The sequence below is a fragment of the Talaromyces rugulosus genome, chromosome II (assembly GCF_013368755.1).
Source record: "Talaromyces rugulosus chromosome II, complete sequence".
NCBI lineage: Eukaryota > Fungi > Ascomycota > Eurotiomycetes > Eurotiales > Trichocomaceae > Talaromyces > Talaromyces rugulosus.
This window is the reverse complement of record NC_049562.1, coordinates 4,906,147-4,919,165: the sequence shown is the minus strand read 5'-3', so window position 1 is coordinate 4,919,165 and position 13,019 is coordinate 4,906,147. Positions and strand designations below refer to the sequence as shown.

Below are 13,019 nucleotides of genomic sequence, written 5' to 3'. Positions count from 1 at the left end.
TTTGCTACGACTTCTGAAATTGGTTTATTCATATTGCAGTTTTACTGCTGTTCCCCCCTACTTTGGTGAGCCCATGATTGTTTGCCTTCTCGTTTTCTTCTTACGTCTATCATAGCCAGCGAGACACTGCGTTGATTCTGAATTTTTTGTTTATTTCTTTTTTTTTAAACGAAATGAAACGAAGTGACGATTCTGGAAAAAATTTGGCAGGGTTATTTTACAACGTTCGTGAAGCGGCGTTTTCTATTTCGTTTGATATTGGATTTTGATGCGTTCTATGAGTTTGAAACAGCGGGAAAACGGTGAAAGACGTGGCGTTTGACGGCTTTTGGGGTCGATTAGCTTTCATGGTTGATTTTTTATTCCTCTCTTGTTTGCTGGGTAATCACAGACTAGTTTCCCGAGTTCATGTCTACAAGATCACATAGCTATGTAGACAATTTGGTTGACAGGCTGAGGCTAGGTGTGCAATAAATGCAGAATTCTTCAAGTTAGGTCTCTTGTATCTTCAAAGATACTAAATTTCGTAGTTTGTAAAGTCCAACACATAAGAGGCTCGAAGTCACAGGTTCAGAAGCCCAAGTTGATATCAACCTCTGCTTCATCCGAGTCCATGGATGCTTTCTGTCGAGCTGCCTCGGCCTTCCTCCGCAGTCCTTCGGCTCGTTTTTTCTCTCTTCTTACTTGAGGATCCTCCCATCCTGGCGGTTTCTTGGGTTTGGTGTTCGCAGTAGGGGACGAAGCAGCTGCATATAACTCGAGTAATTTTGTCCGAAATCTTTCGACGCGGCTCTTGTTGACGACAAACCGCTCGTTAGCTAGCGCAACGAGCATTTTCAGGTACTCTTCTGTGACAAGACTCCGTATGACGGGCTCAGCACCGTCTGAGGTCTCTTCGCAGTAGCCGATGATTGACTCCAGGGATAATCCCGATGAGCGAACTGCAACAATCGGGCTAGGCGTGGACGAGTCTGTGGACGAGGCCTGACTCGAGTTTTCTGGTATCATCTCAAGGCAACGCAGACTTTGCAGGCCGCTTTCGCGAAAGCCTGCGTTTGAGGCTGCAGTCAGCACCGGATGGGCATGATGGAGAGTGGCAGCCATGACGTGGAGGATCTAGAGGATTGAGGTCAGCTTTCAGATATTGATGGTCTATTGAGATGTAAAGAAAAAACGCACCATAGGATCGTAGTGAAACCGGACCAGCCGGACTCCATTCTCGCTCTCTGAGGCGGTCGTCCTTGGAATTCCATCTCCAGGCTCCAGGCCAAACAACGCATGGTAAGAGGCAGGTCGTCGCTCAGGGTCGGCAAGAGTCTCAGGGTTGACGGGGTCATGTGAGACGAACAACCACCTTCCCTCGCCCTTGCCGCCTGAGACAGCAAACTTCTGGACAGCATCTTCTGCTTGCTTGACTGCGTCGTCGTCCTGTTTATCAAGCGTTGCAGTCTTGCTCTTGCTCTTCTTGCTTCCCTCCACAAAGACGCTCGCTCTCCCAGCGCAACTACTCGTGGTCACAAGGCCATCGAGGCCATTGATGTCCCGTATCAGGTCGCGGATGCCTTCGTCCACGGATCCCTTGGGCGACAAGTCGGTATATTCAGCGTCTGGCACGGACAGATCGGACAGGATTTTACTTTTACGTGCGGCGAACGCTGGGGGTATCGACTGGAGCATACCTGCTTACGCTTTCTCCGTGCTGGACTGGTCGAACGTCGAGAGCATTCCCTGACTAGCCCGAACGCAAAGCGAAACAACGAACCACGACAAAGACAAAGAACGAGCGCTCAATCGATCACGCCGATCGACATCCAAAGCCTGGCTGCCGTGTCTTGTTGCAAGTTCTCGCTGTCCGATCCGATTCGATCCCCAGGGTTGTATCTAGCGGCATTTCGATCGACAACAGCAAAACAAAAAGAGGGATGAATGGATTTGATTTTGCTAACCCAACGTATTATTACCGGTATTTTATTTTTCTTCTAGGAGGATCGGTAACTAACCATTAGTTGTCGGTAATTCCTAGCCTAAGGTTCAGCCAGAAGCGATGGTCCGACCCGCAGTAAATTCATGCGGGTCCGGCGTCAGTCACAGTCAGTCGACCCTGATATAAGAAAAGTTGGACAGTGCTAGCCAAGTAGCACTTGACACGTTTTTCTTTTTTTCCCTTTTTTCTTCAATTTATTTCCCCGAAGATCCACCGAAGTCGGAGAAGCGGGTTTCTCATCCAATACTTCGTCTAGCAAATCAAGTGCCAAGCCTGCAGCTTCGACTCAAGTGATGCCGCGTCGGTCTACCAGGCTCTCGCTGACCGACGAGACAGCTGCTGAGTCCGACGCAAAGAGGAAGCGACTTTCTACAGGATCTACGGTGAAGAGCACTGCAAAGAAGAGCAAGTATTTTGAAGGCTCTAGTTCAGACGATCCAGAAGACTCGGATGACTCAGGCTCGGCCTATGAAGGGGTGGAAGTAAGCGCCGGTGGCAGCGATAATAGTAACTCGGAGCCGGATGCCACTGAATCGGAGGAAGAGGAAAAACCAAAGCAAAAGAGGCGCGGTCATCCAGCAAGCAAGAAGACCCAAAATCATGGATCAGACAGTGAAAATGAGGAAGCAGTACCCAAGCCTGGCAAAGGCCAAGAGCTATGGAGGGAAGGGGTGAAAACCGGACTGGGCCCTGGGAAAGAGGTTTTTATCAAGAAACCAAAAGCGAGAGATCCAGGTGGCATAGACTATGTGGATGACACTATCCATCCCAACACTATGCTTTTTCTTGCAGACTTGAAGGAAAACAACGAGCGGCAATGGCTCAAAGGTGCCTTCCTATTGGCTCTGGTTTTTAGACATTGATCTAACTTATATTAGCTCATGATGCCGATTACCGAATCTCTAAAAACGACTGGGATACTTTTGTCGATTCCATGACAGAAAAGATTGTGGAGAAGGACGAAACGATTCCAGAGTTACCGGCTAAGGATCTGGTGAGCAAATATTCTTTTCTTTTCAAGTCTAGTCAACGACTATTTGTAGAGAACGCTCTAACATTCTATTAGGTGTTCCGAATATATAGGGACGTTAGATTCAGCAATGACCCTACTCCTTACAAGGTGAGAAGATTCTCGAAACCAAGTGATGGAGATTTGATCTAACAAATTTGCAGCCACATTTTTCTGCCGCATGGTATGCTCCAAAGGCAGTGGATCAAGTCTAAGCAAGCTGATTTAAATGCAGGAGCCGTACAGGGCGTAAAGGACCATATGCAGCCTACTACTTGCACCTGCAGCCGGGCCATTGCTTTATAGGTATGCCATCACTTCAAGTCACTGCTAGACAGCGGTAGACTTTGTAAACGTATTCCCACAGCAGATGCGTGTCCCGCGGATGGCATAGTGTCGTCGACGCAATTTCACCATCCCTGACAGTGTTATAGGCTCGGGGTTATGGATGCCGGAAGCAAGCAATCTCGCCCTTCTTCGGGAAACCATCGACCAAAATTCTGCGCGTCTAAAATCCGTTCTGAGGGGCGAAGGTTTGCGACGGGAGTTCTTCAAAGGTATACCCGATGATGAACGCAAAGCTGTCAAGGCGTTTGTCAGCCAGAACCAGGAGAGTGCTCTCAAGACGAAGCCAAAGGTAGGCCGTTATTTTCATCATATTCCATATGCCCGGCAGCTTTCCATTTTGCCCTACCATCCTCCCTTGTGTTATTTGCACCAAACACGCGGTAGATATGACGCTCGTGCTCGAAGAGTGCCTGGTGCCAGACAACCAGGGAGAGAATCGTGAATCATGGGATAGAGACGCGGCGTGACGGCGTGGCGATACCGGGCGTATCACTCTGCATAGCGAAGAGTTATCCTGCAAGTGAAACCACCATACTCCGCATTTACCCAGGACAACATGTCTGGCTGCTCGGGGGCTGCAGGGATGCGTTCCTGCGGCTTACTCACGGCATGGACTCAAAGAATCAGTCGAATCAATGGCTCTTGGCTTTCACGCCAAACACGGCATCATTCGGAAAAGACACTATTCGAGGGCTTCAAAGAATAAAGGATTAATGGTAGCGGCTATGGGTCAGGCAAATTGCCGGTGGTAAGGGGCGGCGGGTGAGAACACGGGACAACGGCTGCGTCGAGTTTCTGGTACCCTAGGCATTTGTTCCCACATGGAGCCATGCCGTCTTCCAATGGCTTCAAAGTTGACGATGTTGATGTTCTTCACCGCCATGACTCCATGACTCCGGCATACTCGAAAAAAAAAATTGGGACCCATCGCTGTGTTCGATGGCGCAGCTGGATTCAGGTCGGAATAGGCCGCGCATGGTGCAGCGTAGTGTGGTTTGCGTTCCATGGTTCACGATTATCTCCCGTCTTCCTTTGTGCCTGACTTGAACACGCTAATAATTGGAAAAAAAAAATATTAATAATAATACGCGATGCAGAGCTGACAGACCAAACAGGGCTACAACCAGGACAATCCCAATATCGAGCTGCTCAGGCTCCGGAGTTTTACAGTCGGCAAGGCGCTTCCAGACGATGTTTTCCTTGGCCCCAACGCACAAGAACGGATTGGTAATTTGATTGAAGTCTTGGTACCCTTTGTGAGTGACTGACTATCCCCCTCTTTTTTCGTTTCTCCTTTTTTTCCCTCCTTCCCCTCCCATCATCAGAGGCCCCCGCTCTTCAGAGTTCAGCTGCATGCAGTAGTACCGCAACATGGAGAAAGGCCACCGTGGGTTTTCAGCCATTTATTGGTATATTTGGTCTGTTATGGGCCGCTTTCTCCTTGTTCGATTCGCTCTGGTCCGCCCGTCTGCGGTCCGCCTTTAGCGGCGCTTCGCTCCCTTCTGCGAGTCACGCTCTGCACAGTGCACACTGCACACTGCAGTTACTGCGCAGACTGCATAGCAGTGCATTGGCGCAGGCTCGTTGCAGGGGGGAAGGATTCCCTGTCAAAGCCCGAGTTGGTCGATTGGGCCAAGTTCTCCCCGGGTGCGACACGGTCGTGGGCCAGTGACCCTCCCTAGCGAGGCTTAACCTAGCCACGGGACTGCAAGCCCTTGCTTGGATGTAGTAGGCTTTGGGCAGCCTCGCAGCAAAGATCCCTATCACTTTCTAGTCACACTATCACACTTTTTTTTGGGTCTGGACGGCTGGACTGACGTGGATTGCAGGTAACATATCTGAACAGCGTGGTGATGCCTGACGACCCACCGAGTGAAGACGATTAGTTTTGGGGTTGTAGTTGTCAGACGGACATTTGAGTTGGGCACGTTGGTAGTACTGGAATGATTCATGGACAGTGACAGCATAGGGTTGTTGATATGTTGGATATAAGGTGTTGTTTTATATATACGCATTTTATATATTACATGTATCATTTGGTATATCAGCTACAGCATTAAGAAGTTCCATGTTTGATGAATTATGGACATTCAAAATTCTGGGGTCAGAAACATGACAATCAGCAGACGAGTCAGTTGATTCAAGATTGTGATGAATCACATTAAAAACCACTGGTGCATCGAATACACAGCCACATTAATGGTGTAAAGTTTAACTTTACGCGCCATGATGAGAGCATGTCATGCATCACCTTAACTTTGGCTTCTATAGTACGTAGTATACGTGTAGGATACAGGACGATAATATCTACCGCAAATGGCTACAAAGTTAGCTGTTAATCCGGAAGCTGTGCCGAGCAAGGCCGAACGAGGCCCATGATCTACACATAAGCTCTCCGCATTGATCACAATCAATCCACGAGGAAACGCGTATACTCTATAGTTGTACGGCAAAGAAATAGTTCCATGACGTAGCAAGATTTTCAAGTGTCTTTTCTGTACGGAAGTACGTAGTTATATCGTAGGCCGAGACTTCTGTGTGCAAACTTCGAAGTAAGCATATGTTTCTTTGGGCACGATTATTGATTAGGGCCGGGATCATCGTCAAATGATCGCCGCAAAAAGCAAAAAAAAGGAAAAAAGGTGCGTGCCGAGGTTGGTTGTTTTCTCGACATTTCTTCCGCGCGCTTGGCCTTTTTGGTTTGTGGTTGTGGTTGTGGTTGTGGTTGTGGTTGTGTTGTGTTGTGGTTCATGGTTCTGGTTCTGGACCAGGCTGGTTCTGGTTCAGTTTTCTTTGGGTTGGGTTCGGGTCTTTGTCCCAGGCGCGTGTCGTGTGAAACTTTGAATTAAATACGGGAAGGGCATGATATTTTAAATTTTAATGCCTGATACGTCGGGCAGTCCGGAAGTGGAGTTTTGCAAAAAAGAAAAAGTGGAGGGCAAGTTAGACAGAAAAAGGGGATTGGCTGAGAGGCGAACCATGTGACCAGAACGGGCTGCGGGTTTCCGAGGTGGAGCCCCGGTTGACGGGCGCGATTGGAGTCCCAGCAATCAGCGTGGCTTCGGTCCGCCCATGTTAGCCTGGGGGGGCTAGCCGGCCGGCGTGACGGTATGTGTATTACTGTACTGTACGGAGTGCATGGGTGTCGTCCGTTCTCTACAACGAGTCTAGTCTAGTATTACCACGATATGAGTGAATATTAATATTAATATATTGAAATATTAACTAAATAGCTAATCAGAATAATAAATAGCTAGCGCAGGCCGCGGCCCGCGCCGATTGAAGAATCAGCCATGAGCGCAAGGGCCTGCCACGGCCCAGTGCATGGATCATTGGATACAGGTGATATTAATGGTGATTGGACTAGTCTCGTAAGGCAAAGGGCGAGGCGAGAGAAGCGCCGAACTGACATCAGAGTATAAAAGAAAATGATAAAGGATCATGTCATCTATTTGAAATGAAATCTTAAACAAAAATATAACACATAACAGTTCCGACAAACCCGACGAATCCGCGCCCGACATTGGTTCCATGGAACAACCAAACGAGAAATAAAACCCATCACAACGGTAAGTTTCCGTTACGGATTCGACATTGCCACGCGTGGAACCATGGTTCACGCCTGGCTAGCCGACTAGGCCCGGGGCTGAGGCGCGCTTCCTTCCCTCGCGCCGTGCCTTCCTTGTGGGAGCTGAACTGGAGCGGAAGGGGCGACTTTGTTTTGCCACCACCTTTTTTTTCCCACCTGCTACTTACTCCTTAGTGCTCCTACCAGTCTCGGGCTCTAGGCCTATGTGTGGTATCTTAGTATACACACTGCGCGTCATGCGGTGGGGTCGCTCCACCTGCGATCGCTCCCACTGGGCCACAGCATATGCAAGGACGGCCCGTGTAGCCGCTGCACGATGCCTTCTTGTGTACAAATTGTAGAGGGGGGGGGGGAAAAAGACATGGAGATATCCGATCCGATTCGACTGCCCGGAAATAATGAATCGCCTCCCATCATCATCATTTTCACGCGCAGATCAGTTTCCCAAGGACGAAGCAGCACGAGTACCAGACTGCCGGGACACGCTCAGCCGGCAGTTATAGACGGGCTCCACAGATTTGTCAGATTGCCAGGTTAGATACACGGCAATCGGAATGCGCTGCTGCGAATGCTGAGATTTCTCATTCCGCACATGCAGGTACCGGCTTGTTCTTCTTTCCTCTTGCATCTAATAATCTGTTTGCTGGCGACCCCGTGACCGAGTTGGCAGCTGACCCAACACTGCCACGGTTATAGTATCACCCGAACCAGGTCTTCTTTTTTTTTTTTTTTTTTTTTTTGGTTTTCCTACCGGGTCATGTGTGTCTTTTCTCACCGCTTGTCAGACGTCAGACTCATGCTCTTGTATCCTGATGGATTCTCAACCCAATGGATTATTACTAGCTAGTAGCATTACTCCATCGGGCCCAGTGCATACACAGGCGGTCAACCTGGGCAAACTAGTACTAGCGGTTATTACGATACGCTAGTCTCGGGGACTTGTACGGAACCAACGGCTAGCGCCAGTGGCCGGATCCATGGATATGGCTCTGGGTCCTGGGAACCGGCCGCTAGTGTCCTTTTTTTTTTTTTTTTTTCCTTCTTGCTGGGGAGACTCAGCAGTACGTCGTGGCAGTGTATTATTCCTGGTATGATATTTATATAATTACAAGTGCGTTGATCATTATTACTCCTGTGATTGTTAGTATCGTTACTGCTGTAGTTGTAGATATAAAATACTAGGACCAGAGGGGATACAGTAGTGGTAGTATTGTACTGACAGATCGATCAGGCTCTTCCCGTTCCGTCCGCCTCCCGATCGCTTTGCCAGGGCTCCACGTCGACGGTCGGGCTGGCGGCTGGCGGGCCTGTGCATCATGCACTCCCATTCCGCTTGCAGCGCGTATGGCCACACCGCTCGGTGCCTGCCTTCTGTACCCGTACACGGCGGATACTGCCTGCCTGCCTGGCTCCTTCCTGCTCTGCTCCTCGCTGCGCACCTTCCCTTCTCCGCCGACGCATGCATGCACCACCCTCTTTTCGTCTATCTCTGTTTGCGTTGGCTTCTTTTTCTCTTTATCCTCATCCTCCTCCTCCAGCCTGGCTAAACCAACGCCGTCGCTTTCCACCAGGCTGACTAAACCTCTGTCATACTCCAATCCATCCGTCCCTTGCCCCCCTGCACCACCGCAACAATCGCCGTTCTTCACGCCCTTGCCTCACGCTGCCGCTACTCTTTGTTTGCCTCCCAACATCCTCCACCAACATCCACCCCATCCACCCCATCCGCCAGCGAAAACGGTTCCATTATTACGTCTCCAGTTCGTTCCCGTCGACCACGCGAATGCTAGTCTTGTGCATCAGCCGAAGACCCTGGTACGCGCTCTGATTCGCCGCGCCCTGGTGCTGACCTCCCAAGCCTGCGCGGGCCCTTGTCGGCCCTGTCGGAGCTGCACTGCAAGAACTTGCTAGCCCACCCCGTTTGACATTCCCAACCTGACTGGCCCTGCGAAACCTTCTCGTCACCTTTAATTCCTGCCTCTTAATCCCTTCTCCTCTCTTGACTCTCTCCCCCTGCTGCTGCGTCACGCCTCGTTTCCTGTCTGTCTCTCCCCTGGGCTCAATGTCAAATCCCACCAACCAGGGCAACCATCCACCTCATTCGTGGTCCGGCGACAACAACGGCAATCCTCCTCAACCGCATTGGAACCCCGAAGATAGTAACGTATGTATTTTTTTATTTTTTTTTTACGTTTTTTTTGTCCCCCCCCCCCCCCCCTCCCTCTTGTCATCATTGCCTTATGCAGGCTATTACATATTTCATATTACCATATTACCATATTTATACACTAGCCCGCTCCCCCGTCCCCTCTGCGCCGGAGCCTCCTGTCTATTACCTCTCTCTCTCTCTCCTTCTCTCTTCTCTCTTCTCTCTTCTTCTCGCCACCTTCAATCCTCTTTGTTCCTCTTCTCGACTTTGTCGACACGCGACCTAGTTCTTGCTAATCTTCTTCTGCCGCCAGCGTCCTCCATCGGCGCGTCCACAATCCACCTATTCTCACTCCAACTACCCGAGTTATCCTCCATCGCATCCGTCTTCATATCCTCCGCCATCTTACCCTCCGTCAGGCTATCCTCAACAACCGCCTCCTCCACCCGGCATGGCCGCCGTCCATTCTTCCGTACAAGGCGCCCAAGATCCTTACAATCGTCTCCCTCCTCCGCCGCCTGGCCCATATCCACGGCCCGACATGTACGCCCAACCACCACCCCAAGTAGTCTACCAGGCTGCTGCCCCCAGGCAGCGCACCGCAATTGCCTGTCGCTATTGCCGTCGCCGGAAGGTGAGAAAAGCGTCCCTGTCGTCGTCGAGACTTGAACCCCTCCAGGACTTGTACTGACCGTTCGTGTGCCTGTCTATAGATTCGCTGCTCTGGCTTTGAAAGCTCCCCCGATGGACGCTGCACCAATTGCGTTCGCTTCAACCAGGAATGCATGTTCACTCCGGTTTCCTCCCAAGCCCAGGCTTTCGTTCCTGCCCACGCTGCATACCCCCATCTTCGCAATTCGGGGCCTCAACCTCGCGGCCGTGGCTATCCCGGAGACGGAGTCATGCTGTATGGCGCTCACGGCCAGCCTCTTCCGCCACAACAACAACCAATGTCGGACTCGACCTTGCCTCCACCACAGGGGGCTTACTACCAGCCTGGTCCCTATGGCCGCCCTCACCTAGATGAGAGGGCCCCACCGCCTTCACTACCACCGCATCATATGCCTCACGACCAGGTACGTACCAGAAACTTTTTCATGGGTGGGTGCAAAAACTAACACATACCAGCGCCAACAGGGAGGACGACGCGGCTCTGGCGGAGGTTTCGACTATCCTGAACCCGTCAATCTTGCTCCAGTCTCGAGTGGAGCGGCAGTACCGGGATATGCCTCCACCTCGTACTATCATCCCCCTGGTCATGAGAGGCGTCCTTCTCCGCAATCCTTTGCAGGATCTCCTCACAGTGCTGGTTTCCCACCAATTCCCGCTCATGGAACTCCGCCACCAGCTTCAACGCCAAGCGCTCCCCGTGGTGGACTGAATGTTCGTGACATCTTGAACAATCCCACCGACCAAAGCAACGGAGGCCGCTCAAGTACCGACAGCGACATGCTCAACCAACTGAACCGCAAGGTTTAACCACGCTATCATCCTATTCATGCTCAACCCAAAGATTGAGGGGTTTGAAGCATTGGTTTGGTGATGCGAATGGTTTTGTTGTGCTATTATATTTAAAAAAAAAAGGTTGAACGATTCGACATTAGAAGAAAAGTACTTCTACGAGACCCGTCATATCTTGGAACTTGAGTATGGGTTGCAATAATGTGCTGGCCGCAAAACACCGCATATTTCTATGAGAAAACAGGAAGCCGGCTTTACGATGAATTTTCGCTTATACTATTCTTACCCGTCCCCCGCCCCCGATGCGATCGCGCGCTCGTTCACCCTTCATATCCACCTGGCTATGTGCAGACAACTTATCTTGTACTTGGTACGAGAGTTTGTGCCCCGGGAATTGGTTGGAATGTGAACATGCAGAATGGCCGGGTCATCCATGTTCACAGACAGCTACCAGAGGCCAGCGCAACGCATAAGTCCAGCAAGAACGGCCCAGCGGAATCGGTCATTCTACCTGCCCGGTGCAGGACAGCCCATCGCATATCGTGGGCGAATACATTGGGGGGGAGGTCTTACGACTGCAATCAATGATCGAACAAGCAGAGCTATGAACGGTCTTTTTTCGCAGTCGATCAATTGTCAATATGCTGTGCATATGACTTTGGCCCTCCGATGTTTCTCCTCGATTTCCGTGTCCGGCTGTTTTGACATGATCGACAATTTTTATTCACTTGTTTTACCAACCTGTTTGAAAGATCGAAGATACAACAACTCTGATAAACTACTTGGGGCGACCCATTAATTATAAGTCTCCGACGACTTGCCATGTTATGCGCTTGTTTTGCGATCCGAGGTTCCAACACGTCATTTCGATTCTGCTGAATCTTGTATGAGTAGGTTGATACCTCTGGTTACGTTTTCTGTTCCTTTTTTTTTTTACCAGTTTTTTTTTTTCTTTCCGGGTGGCACTTTGAATTATTTACTTGAAATATTGCATCAATCGTACGGTGGCTCTTTCGTGGTTCTTTCAGCGCACGGCGGTTCTTGTGCCTTGAGCGTCGATTTACTGGTCGTTTGGAGCTTCAAGGACCATGGATGCACGGGTTCTGGGTATGGCATGGGTGGAATCTTGAAAAAGTTGCGGAATTCGTTGCATTGGCCGGTTTACTGTTTCACATGTTCTGAGATGGGCGGGCAAGACTCAAATTGTCAGGTTGACGTCTAGCTTGGTTCTCGTTTCGTTTTTCTTAAGGTTTTTTATGCATGCTGTTTTTACTATACTGGGAGGCTATCTGATTTTCTTTTTTTTCTCTTTCCTTTGTTGCGTTGCGTTCAATGTTCTGCTGTTTTAGAGCCTTTCGCTTTTTGTCGGGTGGATTTCTGTAGTCCTTCGACCCCGAAAGGACTGTGTATGCAAACTGGGAGGCTGTCTGATCACTGTTTATATTACCAAATCTGTTATAATTGCTTGCATTCCTGTCGAATTGTGTAATCGCCGTGTAATCATTTGCGTAAGGGTTGGTTGGTTGTCTTGTCATTCCAATGCGACATGGCCCATGCCTCGGATAGCGTCGGCCACTTTTAACTCTTTCAGCTCCTTAGGAAGTGAGAGAAGAGAGAAAAAGACGTCGTCGTTGATCCAAGACTCTTAGCGCGCGTGATGATAAGCGGCACTACCACTCCTACTACTACTATGACGCGCCATGTGACCTACGACCGAGTCAGTGACTCTGACTCATTTGTATTACTACTATTATTTTCTTAAAGCAATATTAATTAGTTATTAATTTGTTATTACTCTTACATGTACCCTTGTAAAGTGCAAGGGCCGCAAACGAATACACACACAAAACACACCGCAAACGGAGAAATGACGCGGAGAAGACGGTCTTTTCTTTGTTGTTACATACACAGTAACGGGGGAGTACGTACGTACGTAGTAGCAGTAGTAATCAGGTCAGGCAGGCTGCAGCTTCCCAGCAAGCGGGCCGAACCGCAATGATCCCTTCCGCTTGGATCACCGCGCGCGCGCGCGCGCACCGTCGCTGCCGCCGGCGCCGCCCGGGCGCACCTGCAGGGGACGGGGGCCGTAACCAGCCGTTACAACACACCTACGATCAATGTAGGATTTTTGTATTTGGCCGCTAGTAGTATATAATACATACCTATCAGGCTGCACCTGCATGAATCAACGTTACTAATTTAGTAGAGGGAAAATTAGGTATACGTACTGCATTAGGTGTGTACGATAGGGAACCGCCGAATCGATGATGTAATACGGTCGAGTGTAACGGTCTGGGGAATGTGAGGTTATTGAAAACTTAATATACACTGCCGGAATAGGAAGTTTTTTGGGGGGATTTCAACAATTCCTACGTCAAGACTTTTCTATTGACATAGTAATATGAATATTATAGTCCTAGCGTTAGAGTGGATGCAACATCTCAATGAACAAAAAAAAGAGCAAAAAGATTCTGTCAAA

The 13,019-nt window shown here is 49.7% G+C and overlaps 3 protein-coding genes across 3 annotated transcripts; 2 read left to right on the top strand and 1 right to left on the bottom strand.

Annotated features, from left to right (window-relative positions):
• Positions 1–570: 570 nt before the first annotated feature.
• Positions 571–1,677, bottom strand: TRUGW13939_04159 (uncharacterized protein; the record flags this gene model as incomplete). The annotated part of the gene is made up of 2 exons (XM_035487336.1): positions 571–1,116; positions 1,180–1,677. 2 exons carry the CDS (start codon positions 1,675–1,677, stop codon positions 571–573), a joined length of 1,044 nt encoding a protein of 347 aa, XP_035343229.1.
• Positions 1,678–2,277: 600 nt separating this feature from the next.
• Positions 2,278–4,609, top strand: TRUGW13939_04158 (uncharacterized protein; the record flags this gene model as incomplete). Its single annotated transcript, XM_035487335.1, has 7 exons — positions 2,278–2,812; positions 2,863–2,978; positions 3,051–3,104; positions 3,158–3,177; positions 3,229–3,299; positions 3,428–3,630; positions 4,457–4,609. 7 exons carry the CDS (start codon positions 2,278–2,280, stop codon positions 4,607–4,609), a joined length of 1,152 nt encoding a protein of 383 aa, XP_035343228.1.
• Positions 4,610–8,992: 4,383 nt separating this feature from the next.
• On the top strand, positions 8,993–10,558 carry TRUGW13939_04157 (uncharacterized protein; the record flags this gene model as incomplete). The annotated part of the gene is made up of 4 exons (XM_035487334.1): positions 8,993–9,094; positions 9,393–9,713; positions 9,793–10,155; positions 10,208–10,558. The coding sequence occupies 4 exons, from the start codon at positions 8,993–8,995 to the stop codon at positions 10,556–10,558; spliced, it is 1,137 nt and encodes a 378-aa protein (XP_035343227.1).
• Between the last annotated feature and the right edge of the window lie 2,461 nt (positions 10,559–13,019).